Here is a 19731-nt window from a genome sequence, read left to right on the forward strand (position 1 = left end):
TTGCTGAATAGTTTCTACAGTTTCTAGCTCAGAGTCATCATTGACTATAGTAGTTGGTCCCCAGAATGGTGGGTCCTTTTTTTTTTTTTTTTTTTGCTCATTAATTAACATGTGTTCAGGGAACAGAAAACAACTTTTAATATTAGCCTTAGCCAAACATAATTAGGGAAATACATTTTCTAATGCAAAGAGTCCTGATGTAGATAAAACCCAATTTAACAAACATCTGTTGAGAATTTGCTGTGTACCAGATGCATTTCAAAATGTGTAATTTCAGAGCAATTTAATACTCAGTTGAAATACCTTATCAGTATTGAATTTTAAATATAATAACGGTATAAAGGTAGATATATGCATAAACACATGCACCTTTTAACATAATCTCTATAGTCTTTTTTTATTGTGAGAACATTATAATAGCATTCAAGATAGTTTGGAAAAAAGAAAATAAATAATACCCACAGTCCCTCTCTAATATAAGCTCTATTTCCATTTCAATAGTGTGAGTTTGAAAGTTGAACTGATAAATAATTTATTTGGAAAATAAAACCTTGAATGCTTCTGGTAGTAATGATTTTAAAAATTTATTTTTTGAAACCCTAGGAGTAAAGCCTAAACTAGTGATCTTAAGTGTGGAGGCTCCTTTTCTGCAGGTATCCATGGTAGTTTTAATGGATGGATTCGGCCACTCCCTTTTCTCAGTGAAAGGGCAGAATTGACATCTGTCCTCTTTTGGGGATAGGTCGCTGGACTGTTGACATCTGTTATCGGGGCTGGGTGTTCGGAAACCTGTCCTTCTTTCCATCTTTTTTATGTTCAGGGATTGAAGAGAGCATTTTTATGACCATGCTAGGGCAAAAAGTACAATTTAGAATTCTTGCTCTGAGGCCTCTAAGACCTTGGAGCAGTCAGAGAGGGTAAGATCTAGATGAAGACAACTACTGAGCATCAATACAAACCATGTGGTTGATGGGGCCGGACATGTTGGTGGGATTTAGTGAGGGCAGGTGATTGTGACCAAGAGTGGTTGGGAAACAACATCTGTGAAGACTGGGCCTTCCACTCGATGGCGGGGGTGGGGGCAGTGGTGAATCAGTAGAGTAGGTGTGTCCTGGGGCCCGGACAGAAAAATGAGCACGCCAAGGAATAAGACTGTCTGCAGGATCCTTAGACAGCCAGCCAGCCAGCCTTAAGGGTCTGTCTGATTAGAGAGGCAGGTTGGATCAGCTAGAAATGAATCTCACGGAAGTGCTTTGAAAGCTGTACTTGATGTCAGTGTTAGCTGCGTCTCTGTTAGGGCTTTTGAGACTGGGAGTGGGGTTGTTGAAAAGGTGGTGTTTTCAGCTGATAAATCTTCGGGTTACGAAGTAGGATGAGTTGGGGGTGGCGTGAGCAGAGGCTGGAGGCATGGAGACCTTTTGGAAGAGGATGTTATCTCTCTGAAGTGGTCAATGAATGGCTCATCTGGGGTGGGGCAGCAGAGTAGAAAGGATGTGTGGTAGAGATTTTGAAGAAAAGATTCCTAGGTTTGGCTGCCAAGGAAGGGAGAAGTTGGCAAGAGCCCATTTGGGAAGTGGTGAGACCATGTTCATCCATAAGAAGCGAGTAAGTCAGGACTGACTGGAGGGGTGTTAAGTGGTTCTGTTTTTAGAATAGTTGTGTCTAATATTAATTATTTATTTTCTATGTGCCCAAGCACCGTTCTGAGAGCTTTACAGAACAGCCTGCTATTACTGTCCATACTTTATAGATGAGGGAACTGTAGCAGAATTGATTAGTAATTCACCTAAGGATTACATACTTAGTAAGTGGTCGAGTCAGAATGCAAAGCTAGACAGTCTTAATTTGAGAGCCAAGCTCTTACTTAGTATGTTTTATTGCTTCTCTATAACAGCTAGGATTTATTAAAAATTGCGCAGTCCTGTGTTAAGCTCCTTGCATGTATTTACTGTATTTGATTCCCATAAGAACTCCCATGAGATGAAGCTATTTTTAATTATCATTTTTCAGATGTGGAAACTTGGGGACTGAGAGGTCGAATGGCCTGCCTTAAGTCACACAGCTAGACCTTGCCTACACTGGCAAGGTAGGTCTCCAGAAGTCAGCAGTAGTTATTCACCTGGATTGCAATATCTACGTATGTCCTTAAGATCCAGTCATGAGAAGATTGAATTGATTGAAATATTTGTGATATGAATTCTTTAAGAGTTTTTGGATTGAATTTGCTGTCAACATTACTTGTAATCACTTGGAACTGCTCCCATTTTAAAGAGGATAAATAATTGAAATAATAGTGTCTCTATTGTTGCACCTCTTTTTATTGTTTAATACTCTGTATGACTTTGAAAATAATCCCAACCACTTCTTTTCCATATTCTGGCTGTTCCATTTAGATACTGAGGCTACTGGGAACAGATAGTCTTGCCTATAGCACTTCTCGTGTTGTTGATCCTTAATTACATTTGATGGTTATAATTCACCTTATTTTCTTCCACGAATCAAGGCTGCTGAGTGTCTTCTGATCTGGGCTATACTTTGCTTGACGTCACAGAGGTACAATTGATGCCATGGTTGAAAAGCACCCAGATGGAATATTTGTCTGGATAACAAACTGAAGTTGAGACAGGTCATCTATGAACACCTGCAGGGGACAATTTCAGCCCTTGAGCACATATTCTGTCTGTCCCTCTCCATAGACTCTCCCTTTTACCTTCAAATGCCAAAACTGATTTTCTTTCTATTTTAAACTTCTTTGACTACAGATCTGTCTCTGTTTTCTCTTGTTGTAATTCTCCAAGGAGAGATCTACACTTGCAGCCTTTCACCTTGGAGCAAACAGAAATTCCCACTCAACTGAAATTGTATCTTGGATTTCCTGTGGTCTCTTTCTAACCAAATTCAAGGGCTTTTGTTTCTGTTCATTCCCTTTGATCTTGTTCAGCATCTGCCTTAAGACCCACCCACCTTCTTTTTGAAACCTCTGATCTGTTGTCTTCTTTGCATCTTTTAGTCTTTCCTCTTTCCTACTGGTGGTTTTCTTTCTTTCTCTCTTTCTTTTTTTTTTTTTTTTTTTAAGGTCTCCCTTGACTCTTTCCTGTACCCTTTTAGCCGGAAGAGGTCTCTAAGATTGGTACTCAATGTGTTTCTCTTTTTTCCACAAACAGTTTCCCTTGATTATCTGATCCTAGTCTTTTAACTTTACACATTATTGCTCTGCCTCCACCGTCTACATTTCAGGTCATAAAGTGGGAAGTCCATCTACCGCCCAGGTAGCACCTGGGAGCAGGTCTCCTGTCCCCGTTCCTTTCTGTCTGTGTCTCTTATCATCCCACCCCAGCCATCCTGAATTTGCAGAGTTTCCTGGTATGGCTTCCTCTTGCTTTGCCTCCCACCAGCCCCTCTCTCCACCTGGCTCGGATGGCTTTTACTCCTTCATAACTCAGGGCAGTTCTTGTCTCCAGCCTTGTATGCGCTTGGAGGGGACACGAATCCTCTGCATATGAACCATTTCCTCCATGAACCTGCAGAAGAGATTGAGAGCCCTCTGGGGAATTCTGTTTTCCTCTTGCCCCAGCCCACCTCACCCGGGCCTTCTCTCTCCCTCATCCAGGTCACTCATGACTCGGCCTTTTGTATTTTTAATTGCACTATAACCTATAACCATTAATGTATTCTTCCTCTGAAAGTATATTTCATTTTTCTCTTTAGTCTCAAATCCTTAATGTAGCTTCTTACTGCTTTTGCCTCCCTGAGGACCAGAGCTTTCACCGATGTCCTTGAATCTAGCTGATCCCTGGTATCTCACCGTGCATGTCCTTTATCTACTGAGAAACCTGTGGTGACTCTACCTGGTCTCTATGGTACATTGCACTCGTTTATACCAGATGTTCAGGGCTCTGGATGATCTGATTCCATCTTACTTAGCCTGCTCAGTCTCACCTCACGTGGTCTCCACAAGGGAACCCCATTTTCATCAGGCTGGTTTCATTATAGCTCTAAAGAAATCAGCCCTTTTCTCATGCTGTGTTCTCTTCCGCCTCTTCCTGATGTTGCTGAGGTCCAGCCCATCTCTTATTTTTTCTTCAGCTTAAACCTGAATCTTGTAGCTACGTTTCACTTATTCTGACACTTGAGCAATGTGTCGAAGCTCTGAAGGCCCACGTGTAAGAACCACATGTCACCCTTACATGGATTTTCTCTAGCACCTTGGATGATATGTCTGAGGATCATTAGATCATAATTAATGAACAGATGTTTGCATTCATGCAACAGATGAATGAGTGAATTGGCTGCTATGAATTTTCTAAGGTTCAAGTTTTATATTTAGACTGTGAAGATTCCATCATTAAACTAGTTTCCTACCTAGGAAATCTGTCTAGGCATTAGGTTGATCGGGCCACAACCTAACATTTGCCATGAAATACCTTGGTGGTCTGATCTTTAAAACAGGATTTTTATTTTCTGCCTTATTGTTTTAAACTCATAATAGTTCTCCTTTTGACAAATGTTGCCATATTAGGAGAACTACATAGAAATAACTGAATTGGCAAAGCTTTAAGAAAAAGCCAAGCTGTGTCATGGTCATGTGCATTTTTCCAGAAGAGTGACAGGCCAATAGTTGGTGGTGGTGTTGTTGTTGTTAATAGTGTGATATTTTGATTTTGCTGTTTTTAAGCTGGGTGTGCGCATGTCAGTATCATTGCAATGACCCATATTCAGGAAGGAAACTTGGCCCAGCTCTATGTTTAACCCAGGGAAGCCCAGGGCACCGGGCAAGCCTTGGCGTGTGCACCAGGTGTGACCCTCAGGACTAATTAAGAGTGGCAGAAAATAACTTAATGTTCTAGATGAACATAAGAAACTTTAAAAAGAACTCTTTTTGAACTATAAACAGCAGGGCAGCTTTGTCCTATTTTTATTGTAGAGTACACAGAAGATGGAAATCAATATTGGAAGAAATGCTTTATTTCGCCAAGGAAAAAGATCGTATTCAACATGATTCTCATTTTTCTTGGCAGGCTCTTCTCAGCCATCTGTGAGTCCAGGGGAACTGTCTCCACCATCCATCCATCCAGCAAAATCAGAGTTAATAGTCAGTGTTGGCAACGAGATTAGGCTGTTATGCACCGATCCAAGATTTGTCAAATGGACTTTTGAGACCCTTGGTAAACGGACCGAGAAAACTCAAAATGAATGGATCACAGAGAAAGCAGAGGCCACCAACACAGGCAATTACACGTGCGCCAATGAGGATGGCTTAAGCAGTTCCATTTATGTGTTTGTTAGAGGTAAATATTCAGCTTTCGTTGATGCTGTGCTTCAGAGAACTTAATATCCTGTTCCGAATTATGGATGACACATAGATGACTAAGCCATAGGTAAAAGATTACTGGCTGGGTCTAGAAAGCCTAAAACAAATTTTTCTCCGTTAGTTTCTCCATCTTTTGATAGATAGCAGCTTTGGGTATGATTCCAACTGAAGGTCTGCAGGGCTGTGACACTCTTCCTAATGAGATGACAATATGGTGAGACCATTTGTCCTGGTGCTCTGGTAAACCCCGAGAATAAATTAGGCCCTTTGGGAAGGCTGCATTTTAATGCCTTGAGACCTCAGATACTCCTACTTAGTAAAAAACGCTTCAGGGAACTAAAGGTCTCTGAAGGCCTAAACAGACCAACACTTCAAAAGAGCTGACCCACTTTTAGGGAGTAAAATCAGAAAAATAACTCAGTCAGCAAAGCTCCCCCATGTTCCTAAGTTCCTAATAAATGTCAGTTGATTTATTTAAAAAATTGTGACCTTTTAGAAACAAAAGAAAAATATGACAGTTGGATTTCTATAACTCATTTCCTGTGATGAAGTCAGTGATTCCTATGTGCTTCTAATATATTTGTCAAGAGGAGGTTTGCTGGGGGTGAGGGGAGAGGAGTATGTTTTTGTTGGTGTGAAAACTGAAGTACTTGAAGTTCAAGAGGCAGAGCCAGGTTATAAAGAGAAGTGCAGGCCTGCATCTGGTCCTGGGCTCCTACCTGGACTGGGACTATCATTGGCACAGGCCTGGGCAGGAGGCCTCATGCATGGTATTGTGGAAGAATAAGGATTAAGTTTACCCAAATTGTAGACCTGAGCAACCTCAAGAGCCTCAGTTCCCCAGTGCAACATTTGATAAGGTCACCTGCTCTGTCTTCTTTACCTAATTGTTATTAGGGAGACAGAGTCATCTAGCTTTATCAGGGTTAGTAAGGTTGACTCACATGTTTGCTGTAAAGATGACCATGGAATTGACTCTTCTCCTCCTTAGTTTATATGTTGTCCTTCCTTAGTAGGGTAGTTGAAAAGAAATATACATTGATAGGCTACAGCTTAGCCTTTGGATATGGTTAAGTAATTGTTGAGCCAGCCTGTGTGCAGTGCTTTGACAGAGGTACTCTGTATTTTCTACATGCTAATAAGGATCATTCTGCTTATTAATGGATGGGTAGACAACTGACAAAATGGAAAAATTTGCTGAATCAGTCATATCAGTCTCAGAACTCACACATTTTCTTTATAGGGAAAGTCATCCTCAATAGGTTAGAATGTGCTCAATTATTACTTATTTAAGTAAGATGTTTTGATACTTACATAATCTCTGTTACAGCAATGTAGGTAATTGGAGCATTGTTGTAGGGGTTAGACTCAAGCAACTGAAAAAGAGTAGATGAAAAAATAACCAGCTCCAGCCTTGGACCATCGTTCACCCATCATGAAGTAATTTATTCACAGAATAAATGTTAAGGCTGGAAGGTACATAATTAATTTTGGAAACTCTTTCAAAATTGGTCAAAGTTATATTTTAATTATATTAAATTGATTTTGATGGCGCATCTAATTTTCAGGTGAAAAGGGTAACTAAAAAACAAATTTTAAATGTAATCTGTTGGCCTGACCGTATACCTGTGTTACCTGTACTCAGTAAAGGGTGGCAGCCTGTCCTGTGTACAGAGTGAGGATTGTCTGCCTTTATGGGGTCCCAGTCTGCCTGGGCCTTTCCTGGTACATGTTTGTTGCCCTGGCATGATTAGTAATCATATCCCCTTTTATTCACAAGGGTTCTGGTTAGACAATAAAGTATTTCTGAAACTCATAAACTCCCCTTGTGCATTTGAAATTATTTGATTTCTAGAAGTTATATTTAGCTTAACTTGAATAGACTGTGAGGCTCACATGTTTTTTTTTTTGTGCTGGGTGGCCTGCTGATTGTTTTCTAGATTCAGTTCAGAAGCTGAAAGTTCTTGGAGACTGGGAACTCTGGGAAGAGCCCACCCAGTGGGGTTAAAGGAAGAACACTTTCCCTGACCCTAACAGTTATCATCAGACAGCTTATTCATGCTCCTTGAAGTATTGCCTGTTGCAGAAAAAAAGAGTAATAGTTACCATAAGATATTCTCAGTTTTGAGTGCACAAATTTTCATGTCAGAGCTCGGTTTTACTTCTGCCCAGCCATTTTTGGGCCGTGTCGAGTCACCTTTTTGAGACTTCAGTTTCTTCATCAATAAAATAGGGATGATAGTGCCCATTACCTAGGGGTGTTTTGAGAATTAAATATATAAAGTGTGCAGTGGTCTGAGTTTAGGGCCTGACACTCGTTAGTAATATGTGGATGAATTCTACTTTTGCCTGCAAAGAAAAAAGTCAGCAGCCGTTTGAACCATCGGGAATTGTTATGAGAGATAATATTTTCGATCTTTCAAAAATGTCTTCAGTGCCTGTCACAAGCCATTCAAACCGCTAATTTTTGATGTGCTATAGATCCTGAAAAGCTTTTCCTGATGGACCTTCCCTTGTATGGGAAAGAAGGCAATGACACCCTGGTCCGCTGTCCCCTGACTGACCCAGAAGTGACCAATTACTCCCTTATGGGGTGTGAGGGGAAACCTCTTCCCAAGGACTTGACGTTTGTCGCTGATCCCAAGGCTGGCATCACCATCCGAAATGTGAAGCGCGAGTATCATCGGCTCTGCTTGCACTGCTCCGCGGACAAGAAGGGCAAGTCAATGCTGTCGAAGAAATTCACCCTGAAAGTGAGGGCAGGTATGGGCCCTTTATTGCTTTCTTCTGAGAGTCAGAGCATCTGTTGGTCTAAAGAAGACTTTTCTCTTCTGAGTGGTCCAGCTATTCATAGTCTATCAGGTGGCTGGCTCTTCAGTACCCCTAATTTCAAAATCATGTCAGCTGCTTGTGAAGTCTTTCTTTCCTGGTCCCAACCCCATGAGACCAGTCCATGACTGCCTTCAGCTGGGTGTGTCTACCATAGATTGGCATTAAGACCATACTGGGGTGATCAGAGTTTCATAATTACATGAAGTGTTCCTTCCAAGAGAAACTCACTGGGAAGCTTTAGTTACACTGTTTGAAAACATTAGCGTACATATTATTCACTCCTTGGTTTACTATTGATTTATGAATCGACTTTCTCTTCAGCTATTTAATTTTAATGCATTCTCAAACAGTCACAATCCAAGGAGGAAAGTACCAACTGACTACGGACCTTATCATTATTGTCGCATTTGGGGTGACCAACCTATTGGCATCTCTGGGCCACCCTGGAAGAAGAAGAGTTGTCTTGGGCCACACATTAAATACATGACAACATGTAATCACACACATACACACAAAATCTCATAATGTTTTAAGTAAATTTATAATTTTGCGTTAGGCAGCATTTATAGCCACCGTGGGCTGCATGCTGCCCGAGGCCTGCACGTTGGACACCCTTGATTGTAGGCTATTTTGGTAGCAGGAAGATATACAGATTTTGTATCTCAGAGATCACCTCATTCAACACCAGTTGGTACTCAGCTATCGAAGTTTTTAATAAGGCTTTTGAAAAAGTATGCTCCTGGAAGTATAGAAATTTGATTATTTAAGACCTGGGATTTTCAGAAATGAGTAAGATATTATTTTTGCAACACATGGGCAAGGTGCCTGTTTGGTTAAAATAATATAATTAGTTGTCGCTCACGTCCTCCTGAAACCACCAAGGTTGTGTGAGATGAAGGTGAAAGCTGCTTCCCTCTGCCAGGGCTTCTACCTGTTTTGAAATAACATTGTCCAGGAGCGTTGTAATCTCAAAGTAGACATTCCTATCTTTTTCACTCAGTATTAATGAATTTACTTGAAGGATGCATGATGTAATTGCTGATGTCTTCAGAGGTGCAAGTAATACAGATTGGTCAATACCATACTTTATATTTTCCTTAAAAGATGCCAAAATAATCCTGTCTGGTGTGGCTCAGTGGATTGAATGCCGCCCTGTGAACCAAAAGGTCGCTGGTTACATTCTCAGTCAGGGCACTTGCCTTGGTTGTGGGCCACATCTCTGGTAGGGGATACTCAAGAGACAACCATACATTGATGTTTTTCTCCCTCTCTTTCTCCCTCCCTTCCTCTATCTCTAAAAATAAGTAAGATTTTTAAAAAAAGATGCCAAAATAAGCTGTGTGCATTTGAGGAAAAGATGTCAGATTTTTGATAGGACGAATTATTTGAAGGCTGCTTTTCTTTTTATTCTAGCCATCAGAGCCGTGCCGGTTGTGTCCGTGTCCAAAGCAAGCTATCTTCTTAGGGAAGGGGAAGAATTTACAGTGATATGCTTGATCAAAGATGTGTCTAGTTCTGTGGACTCACTGTGGATAAAGGAAAATAGCCAGGTGAGTGAATTGCTTCCTTCATTTTTCTCAATATATCATTCTCTCTCTGTGGGAGATAATCACATTTTTTTTTAAAAAGTCTATTAATTGTCCTCGGGGATGGCTCAGCTGGTGTGTCTCGTTGAGGTAGAACTGTCTGGGAGTGTGTTGAGATGCATATTTTCCCCTTTCACAACGCCATATGTGGATGTGTACACTCATTATTGGTAACAAGTAAATGTCATTTTGTAAATTTGTTTTAAAAAATCTAAAAGAGAATATCCAAATTATGTTATTCATGTTGTTTCTTTGAATGACTTTAGATAGGAAATTTAAAGAACACAACTAATAGTTAACTGTATAAATACCTTGATTTTTAAAGCTATTACAATTCAGGCCAAATTATTTAAAATATTGGGAAGAGTTGCCAATTTTTTTTCTTTGAATAATTAAAACGAAGAACTGTTCTCAGATATTAACCAGGAAGGTCTTCCCTTCCCACAAAATGGCTTATCCATTTGAGAGATGGGTTTCTTTTTGTATGGATCTGATTTCCTCCTTTGAGGCCCGTTACCTGAGATCAAGTTGCTAATGGTTTTCTATTTGTTTTAGTTGCTATTAATAAAATGGTTATCGTTAATCTGAAACATTTGGACATGTTTAGGTTCTCATTTATTTGACAAATGCATATTGAATGTCTACTATATGTCAGATTACTGTATTTGGCCTATCTTAAAATTAAATAAATTTTTAGCAAGTTATATTTGAAGTTTTTTTCCTCTTGAAATATTCACATTAATAGCAAGGTCTTTAAAATGTCTCATTTCCCTAATATTTTGTTTATAATTTTCATTAACTGAGTTTTCAGTAATTTTTTTTTTTTAATAATCTTGGCCATCTAGTTAATTAGTTGGCATGGTAATTTTTCTTTAGTACACATGTATGCACTATACTGGAAAAAAAGAAATGCTATATTTTTCTCTTCCTCTTCCTCTTTTCTTCCTTATGCCCTATGTTCAACAATGGCTATTTCATGCCTTTTAAATGAATTCTTTGCTAAACAAGTAACCATGGTGATTAGCATAATGTAAAGCATTACAATGGTATTCATGTAGACCTGTGATGGATGATACCTTGCTAAATGAAGCCTGCCATTGACTAGAAGAATGGATTATCCTGTAGACTTATTCTTTCAAACCAATGGCTCAGAGAATAAGTTTTAGTTTCCATATCATATAATTTAATAAAAAACAATACCTCATGTATGGATTTTTGACTAACCTTACTGAACACAGTCCTATATTTAATTGGCTTCCTATAATTCTTGATTTCAGATGAGAGAACAGTTTAGACTGTGTGTTTGAGCTTCAGTGTAACTTGAAAATTAGCCTTTTTGAGATGAGAAATTAAATTGCCCCAGGCAGTTTTGTTCTGAACCGTTTTTCCCAGGAGCCCTGCATGCCATTCCCAATTAATCCACTGACACTGGTAGATAAGCCTTCAGTGTTGGGAGCCCTTTGGGGAAATCCCAGTGTGCACCTCCAAGGGTTAAGAAAAACCAAATCACGTGCAAGCAATATGTAATGTGTGACTTGCAGATGGGGCTTATGGCTCTGTGCCAAGGTTCATCTATGAATGTTATATTGATATCTTGGCTTAATTTGGAATGCTTAGCACTGTTAGCACTATCAAATTATCTTGAAAAGCCATATCTTTGATTCTGACCATTTAGAGTCAGTTTAGCTCACAATGAAATTTAGGAAAACTATTTTAGAGTTTTGCAGTTTTTTGTTGTTGTTTTTTTTAAATATAAGACTCTGGAGTTCATTCAACATTTATGAACCTTGGTTGGCTTTTGTAACGCTTAGAAACCCACATATTTTTACTTGCTTTGATTGTGATCTTTGACAGTATGCTAAATTATGGCCTTTGGGTTTAGGTGTTGATACTGCATCATTTAAGACCATGTTACCATTCCTTCTGGCATTGACGTGTTCTGTGTCCCAGTCCAGCTCGCTATTGAATACTCTTGGGCTCTTGCAAGAACTGCAAGGGTGGTACCTAAAATCTAGCATATGGGGTGTTATCTGCCCATTGTCACTCTGCCTGTGAAGAGGAGAAGTCTGTGACATAATGGACTGGGAAAGGCTAAAGAAAAATGTCACTTCACCTTGCTATTGCATCTTCTTAACAGTTGATCTTATGCAGTGAAGTGGCAGATGTCTGCCAGTTAATTATTAGAAGAATCTCTTAGAGTAGTTTTAAATCTACATAGTGCTCCTAACTGCAGAGCCCTTTAAAGACCTTTATTCCCTCATTCTCTTCTAGAAACAAAAGACTGGTGGTGTCCCTGACTTGCCCACGTTCTCACAATTAGTCTACAGAAAGTCTTCTCCCCTTTTTAGTTCAAAACATTCCACTTTGGCAGTCAGCTTTTATCTGTGCTTATTTTAATGTAACAATTTTTCCAAAACTATAATAATAGAGAAATAGATATAATCCTGTCATTGTATATAGTAGTAAAATGGAAATATAATATGAGCTTCCTGTGTAATTTTAAATTTTCTAGGAAGCACATGACAGAATAAAACAAATAAAATTGATTTTAATAATATATTTTATTTAACCCAATATACTGAAAATATTATTTTATCATGTAATTAACATAAAATTATTAATGGAACATTTTGCATTTTTTCATGTTAAGTCTTCAATATTTGGGGCATAGTTTATATTTTAGACACAACTCAGTGGACTATTTCATTTTAAGTACTCATGTGCCATGTGGCTAGTCCTTATAAATGCAACCTATATTGCCCATAATATTTTTTGGTATTTCTTTTCTTTTTGTCCCTTTGCATGTGTTATCACATGGTTCCCATTTTAAGTTCCACTCAGTTTGTTTTTTTAAGTAATACACATATTTTCTTGTTTTCACATTCATAAATTTGATACCTAATGTACATTTAGTTCATCTGTAAGTTTTCACTGTAGTAAAGCTCTCAGAGCTTTAGTTTTTTGTTGTTTCCTTGAAATAAATTTGCTGGAGGGATCAGGGGTATGAACACGCTGCCAAGCTGCTTTCCAGAGGGCTGTTCTGATTAACAGGACTGTCAGAATAGACGAAGGCTAATAGGTTCACCATGGCCTGGCCAACCAATCACCCTTTATCTCGTTTCATGTCAGTATCAGCTCCTGTTTAATTTCTTTTTTTAGGGTTTTTTTTTCCATTGTAATAGGAGTATGTCACTTTTCAGAAAATTTGGAAAAGGCAAAAAGCTATATGTTTTTAATCTTTTCAGAGAATGGCTATAGTTTATATTGTGTTGTTTTCCCCATGATATTTTCCATACAAGAAATCTCTCCATGTCTTAAAATAATGAGTGCGATGGTGATACCACAGGGGTAAACTCACAACCTTTTCTCTTCAGCACATGCTTAAGTAATTTGGGGCTTGGTTTTATGTATATTATGTATCTTAGAACTCCCTTTAAGAGTTGCCAAAATTCTGCTTGTTAAAAACTGTAGGGTGAATTTCCAAGTTAGTTGTAGACATTGTGATTCTCTTTTTATTCATAAAAATAGTATACATGTTAATAAAATAGAATATGGTTATTATTAGCAATGTGTTTCTTTTAACCACTGGACTATAGAACAGAAAAAACTGTAATAGGAACTATTGATATAAGTATGCTGACTCATTGTAAAATATCAGTATTCTGCAGTATTTTTATATAGTGACTTTTGAAATTTGGCACTGTTAAAAAAGTACTTAACACTACAGAGAATTTGGAATTATGTATGCTATGATTATTAAGAAATGAATTTTCATGTTTTCCAAATCATTAATGACTATCTTTCAATATAACCCTGTAATATGAAGTGTTCCAATGACAGACTTGTCATGATGCTTTATTACTCTTGCTTAAGTAGTGTATAATGAACATTAATATGGAGACGTTAATTGCTGCTATTTTTAATTTATCTAGGAAAGATCCTGAATATAAATTTTATGGTAATCTCTGATTTCTTTTTCTCTCCTTCTGAAACCAGCAAACTAAAGCACAGATAAAGAGTAATAGCAGGCATCACGGTGACTTCAATTTTGTACGTCAGGAAAGGTTGACTATCAGCTCAACAAGAGTTAATGATTCTGGAGTGTTCATGTGTTATGCCAATAATACTTTTGGATCAGCAAATGTCACAACAACCTTGGAAGTAGTAGGTAAATATCTCTCTGGGAATGTGTAAATTACTGGGAGTAGTGAAAGAAGAAATTATTAGTTTCTTTTTTATGTAAATGGAATGTTGAGCAGATTCTTAGAAATTTTTATTATCATCGAATGAACAAAGGATGAAGGAATGAATGAATGAAAATTATCATTGTAGCTTCTTCCAACTAGACCACAAAAAGCAAACTCTACCTGTTTAACAGAGGGAAGTGGAAAGCTCGAACTGCAGTTCTTCAAAGCTTTCATTCTCTGCATTACACACTACTTACCCTCCCACCTCTACCAAACAAATAAAGCATAAGTAGAGCTTTTTCAAAAATTCTAATCCTTGCTGAATGCCTTGAGTTTGGAAATGGATATAGAATTCTCTGTTGACAAGTGCAAATGCTTAGAGCCTGAAGTATTTCTCTGAATCTTCGGTGGGGCTCCTCAGCCTTTTGGCTTGCTGTTCTGTCACTCATGGCTCTAGCTCGTTTGTAGCAGGGAAGGATCAGTTGGACTCCTCCTCCCCACCCTACCTCACCCTGTCCTCCATCCATCAAGGCTGTAGCATGAACCCTACGGAAAGAGGGCACAGGAACATGGGTCGCTGGTTCTACAGAGTAGGCACTGGAACATGGTAGTAACCTGTGATCCATAACTCCACCTTATCTGGTATATACTTTGGTTTAGCTTTTTCTTCCCTACTGTAGAAATTTCAATGGATATGTATTTTCCAGACATCTACTTAAAAGAGAGTGGAATATAGTGAAGTATTTGATGTTTTCGATTTACAGAAAATAATCGTGATTTTAAAATGACTTCATTTACACATTTTCTTTTTGTCTTTTGAGTATTGTTTGAATTTAGTGTATTTTCTTGCCTTTTCTGTGGGAACATGTTCTTAGTGCTTGACTTTGATGAGGCACTTGTAGGGTGGAGAAATTCTTCATTGTGAGCAATAATAAAATGATGCCATATTTGTTTTCATTTCTCCTTTCCCCCCCACATTTCTTCAGTAATTTAGGTAGCAGTGTCAGGGTCTGTGATTTATCCCACAATAATCTCACATAATTTTGGTATGTCTCTCCATGTTGTGATTGAAAGGGTCTCACCAGACTGAACATGGAAAAGACACTTTGGTTGCAATTATAGAATCAGTACAGAGAAAGAGTACTACTCTGTCCCCAAACGTGATTGTGGACCATTTATTAATTTAAATAGAAGGCTATGCTTTTAAAATATTAAACCCAGTAAGTGCTAATTTGCTAAGTTGATTAGGGAGTATGTTGATATATCAGCTTCAGCTCCAGAAAGCAATTAGTAAGGATGTTTTGAACATATTGTTGTATGTAATCAAATTTTTAAAATCCATTCATCAATTTCCAAGAATATAACTGTATAACTGGAAATACTTGTGGCTGAGAAGCCTGAATCTGGTTTTGTATTATTTCAGGGGTGGGTTGAGATGGGACAAGAACAGGAAGAGAAAGAGAAAAGTGATTTCTCTAGGGGCTGGGAGTAGTAGAGTAGGATTTGGATATAACGTGGAGTAGCTGAGAGAACAGGACTTTGGAATGGCCTGTCCTGGTTTTGAGTTGGGGCTCTGCCACTTACCTTTTGAATGTACCCTACTTTTTCTCTGCCTCCATTTTCTCTTCTGAGAAACACAACTGCCAAGTCCCAAGGCTCTGGGCAGGAGAAAAGGCAGTAGATTTTATAGAAGTAGCTGGCACAGTGTTTGCACTTAATTAAATATTAACACATTATCAAAGAACTCCTTATTTTCTTAATTCAGAAATACTTGAAAAATCAAACTTTGTTATAACAACAGAGGCGGATTCTTTGATTCTAATAATTCTTACACTTTATGAATTTGATGCTCTAGTCCATGATAGGACATAAAACTACATTGAACAAACCAGACTAGAGAAAACTTTGGGGGGATTTAAAACAAGTATTTTATACATGGTGAATTTGAGAGAAATAGTTCCATGAAATATTGTTGTCTGTAATAATTTGAGTATTTTGCTTTGTGTGGTTTGAATTTATAGCTGTTAAAACTTGAAACTTTAGTGTAGCATTCAGAGGAAACATTGATTTCTTCAAAATTAACTTAAATTAGCTTAAGGAATGGTAGGGAGTATTATTTATGATTCAGGAATTAGAACAAGGTGATGGTTTCCATAGTCAGTTTTCATTTAGATGATTTTCCATCCTCACCTTAAAAATCATTTTTCAGTTCGTATGTAGTACAGTTGGATTCCATTTTTTATTCTCAATACATAGGAAACTAAAGAGCAGTAAATACTATTTTGACAACATCATTTTGGACTTCAAATATTTAACCAAACAGCACCAAAAATAGTAGTAATAATTTTAAATTTCATGATTCATTTTTAAAATTTGAAAACAATTGAAAAATAAAAAGTCTTAAAATTCCACTGACTTGATATAACCATTTTTAAGATTTGCTCTATTTGTATTTTTATATGCATCAGGGTTTTACTTATACATATAACTCATTTCCTCTCTTTCTCGCTCTCTTTATCTCTCTAAATGAAAGTAGAGACTCTTAAGAAATACTATGGTAAGAAGAGGTCAGCTGTAGCTTTTCGTAGACCTGTATTAAAATCTAAGCTCTCCCACTCCAGGACTTGATTTTTTTCCTCTATAAATTAGGGGCTATAAGCTTTCTCTTTCATTATTGTAAGATTAAATATTTGTTATAATTATTAAATAAAATGTATGCTAAGTACTTAGGGCAGTTCTTGGCACATTAGTAAATATTCCATAAATGGTAGCTATAAAAATAATATTGGCAATTATTTTATTGTGTTCTTTATCAAGTTCTTTTAATATTATTAATATACAATTATATCTAAGGGATACTTTATTTAACCAGTTTCTCATTTTTAAATGATTATAACTAATGTAAATAGCACTTATTTTGTACGTAGCTATCCAACTCACTAAGAAGAGTTCTCAAATGTAAATTCCAGGGTAAACTGAAGAATAATTTTTAAAAATCTACATTGCTAAATGCTTTCTGAGAGTTGTGTCAGTCTACAACGTGTCATTCAGTCTGCCACTTTTACCACACTTGGAAAATTATTAAGTTTATTTCAGATTAGTTTTGCTATTATTTATCAAGGATAGGTATACTTTATTTTTGAAACAGCTTTATTGAGGTTTTGCTATTTTTAGTAAGTGAAAGTGATCCCTTATTTTAATTACTAGTTTAAATGTTTTTTCTTCTATATTTTATGTCCTTTTTTTCTGTTACCTTAATTAATTTTACTATATAGACATTGAAAAGTGTTTATGTATTTAGATTTATCTTTATGGTGTTTTTCTTATGTTGCTTCTAAAAACAAAAACACAGAACTAGAAAACTGGCTCCCCTCCCTCCCTCTCGCCCCATAGAAGATTGATAGGGGTCAGTTCTGTTGTTTAGTTGAAAGCATGGTTTGATGGCTACAATGCTGTCCTTGATCCATCTGTAATATGTGACTATGATGAGAAGACCTTAGTTTATTTTTTTTCCAAATATAACATTTTTATTGAACATTGAGGCGTTTTGTCTCTTTTTGATTTATGTCATTTTCTTATCAAATAAACACTTAATGTTGAGTCTGAGTATGGGCTATTTAGTCCTATAAATACTTTTAAACCTAATAAGCATCAAGACTAGTAGTTCTAGAAGATTTAAAAGATGAAGATAGATCCTTAAGAGAGTTGCTGAAGACATAGAAATGGATGAATAAACATTTCAAGTCTGTGTCCTTTCTCACTTTATGATAGTGATTATACAGGAGCAAAATAAGTGTCAAATGGCTAGTTTAAATCCTCTTACTTATTATGGCCAATTCACACTGGAAATCAGTCAGTATCTTTGAAATCCAAAGATGAAGTTGTGTTTTTTGCTGGGTAGTTGTGGATAACAGTTTCTTTCTGTTTTATTCTGTTACAATTAGATAAAGGATTTATTAATATCATCCCTATGGCAAATACTACAGTGTTTGTAAATGATGGAGAAAACATAGATCTGATTGTTGAATACGAGGCATATCCGAAACCTGAACACCAGCAGTGGATGTATATGAACAAAACCTTCGCTGATAAATGGGAAAATTACCCCAAGTCTGAGAATGAAAGTAATATCAGGTGAGAAAAAGATCTTGCTCTGGGGAGGGGATTTCGTCCCCCTTCTGTGTGGCTTTCCAGATCCTATTTCTGTGGCCCGTAAATTAGAGGACAGCTTGCAAAGAAGGACGTTTGGGGCTACTTCCTGAAATCTTCATCCCAACGTTTCAATCTGCTGTGTGTTTAGGATGCGCAAAAAAGTCTGTGCTTGGGTTTTCTCATCTGTAAAATAGAGGCTAGTTCTATTCCAGTATTCCAAGGATACTTTAAAGCAGTGACTTCCATGTACTAGGGACACATTAAATAATTCGCTTCAGAGAAAGAGGGAGGTTAGTGCCTTTAATCATTTTTTTTTTTTTAACTATAAGAAACTAAGAATCATGGAGTAGCTTTGGGCTGGGCATTGAACCTGAGCTCTTTTACATCAGACCCCTCATTTTATCTCAGAACATTTATAACAAAAATAGCAGCAGTAGTAACCCTTTATGGAAGTAAACTGTGCATTTTTTTTCTACCTGTGCTTTTTTAAGCATCTTTCACGTATTAATAAGTTTAGCCCTCACAAACCCTGTGAGCAGGCACTCTGATTTCCCTCACTGTTACAGAAGAGGAAACTAAGTAATTGACCTAAATCAAAGGGTTAGAAAGAATTTGTGTGTTTATCCAGTGAGGAGCTATTGGCTGTTGTAAGAAGGTGGGTGACAGATGATGTTGTCCTGGGCTAAGGCCTAAGGATCGGAGGGAAGAGGAGAGATTTGGGAGATACCCAGGCTATACCACCTTAACAAGACTAGGGGACTGAGGGGTATGAGAGGGGGAGGAGTTCGGGTCTCCCAGACAGGTGGGATGGTGAGAGGTGATCCCATTCTAGGAGAGGAGGGGCTAAGGGCTTGGGGTTCATGGAATATGAGGTTGACCATAGCACCTTGAGGGGAGATGAGCAGGCAGGGAGTATCGTAGGTCAGGTTCCCTGGAAGCAGAGACCTAGGCAAGGGTTCTCAGGCAAGGGCTTCATCGGGGGAGAAGGAGACTAGCCAGGGAGTGGAGGGGAAGGAGGAAAGGAAGGCTGTGGCTGAGGTGAAGCTGAGGCACAGTTTTACCCCAGGGTGCTCTGGAGCTAGGCTTTTGTCCCTTCCCATGGTCAGTCTCTCACTGGCTGGAGACCTGGAAGGCAGTCAGCTTTTAAGTGCATCTAAGTGCCTAAGAGCAAGTCCTGGGAGAAGGTGCAGATGTGGGTCTTTATTAGCTGCACCCAGACAGGGGAGATGGTGATGTAAAAATAGCTCTGTAGAGGAGGCCTTGGGCCAGAGAAGTCTGGACTGGAGGTAACGGGTTGAAAGGGAGCAAACAGCAAATAGTTGCGTGCGAGAGTGGATTGCCCGGGGTGCATGTGCAGTGTGAGAGGAGTCTGAACTTGCCCCTGCATACGTCCAGTCGGTTGTGTAGCTCTTGTGGGTCCAGGGCTGCCCAGGGCGCCCCATCCACCCTGGAGCTCATGTCAGTAACTCTGCGCATGCTCAGGCCACACGACTGTATCTGGCGGCCCTGCAGTGAAACAGCTTGAATAGCAAAGACTGCAAAGGACACTGAGAAGCAGTGGTAGAGTAGGGGAACACCAGGGCGTGGAGGGGAACACCAGGAGATCATGGTGCTGCAAGAAGGAAGGTGAGGGCAACAGCATTGACCTTGCCACGGGGGCCCT

General features: G+C 38.4%; 1 protein-coding gene across 3 annotated transcripts in view; it reads left to right on the top strand.

The window, feature by feature from the left end:
- KIT (KIT proto-oncogene, receptor tyrosine kinase) overlaps positions 1–19731 on the top strand; it is a 78343-nt gene that overhangs the window by 28328 nt on the left and 30284 nt on the right. For all 3 annotated transcript variants that reach the window (XM_054582191.1, XM_054582192.1, XM_054582193.1), the window contains exons 2-6: positions 5019–5288; positions 7793–8074; positions 9557–9693; positions 13726–13897; positions 17861–18050. In XM_054582191.1, the coding sequence (XP_054438166.1) occupies positions 5019–5288; positions 7793–8074; positions 9557–9693; positions 13726–13897; positions 17861–18050 (1051 nt within the window). The remainder of the gene's footprint in view (positions 1–5018; positions 5289–7792; positions 8075–9556; positions 9694–13725; positions 13898–17860; positions 18051–19731) is intronic.

Source organism: Pteronotus mesoamericanus, unplaced genomic scaffold (genome assembly GCF_021234165.1).
Source record: "Pteronotus mesoamericanus isolate MK-2021 breed Mesoamerican mustached bat unplaced genomic scaffold, CSHL_Meso_final contig_68, whole genome shotgun sequence".
Lineage (NCBI taxonomy): Eukaryota > Metazoa > Chordata > Mammalia > Chiroptera > Mormoopidae > Pteronotus > Pteronotus mesoamericanus.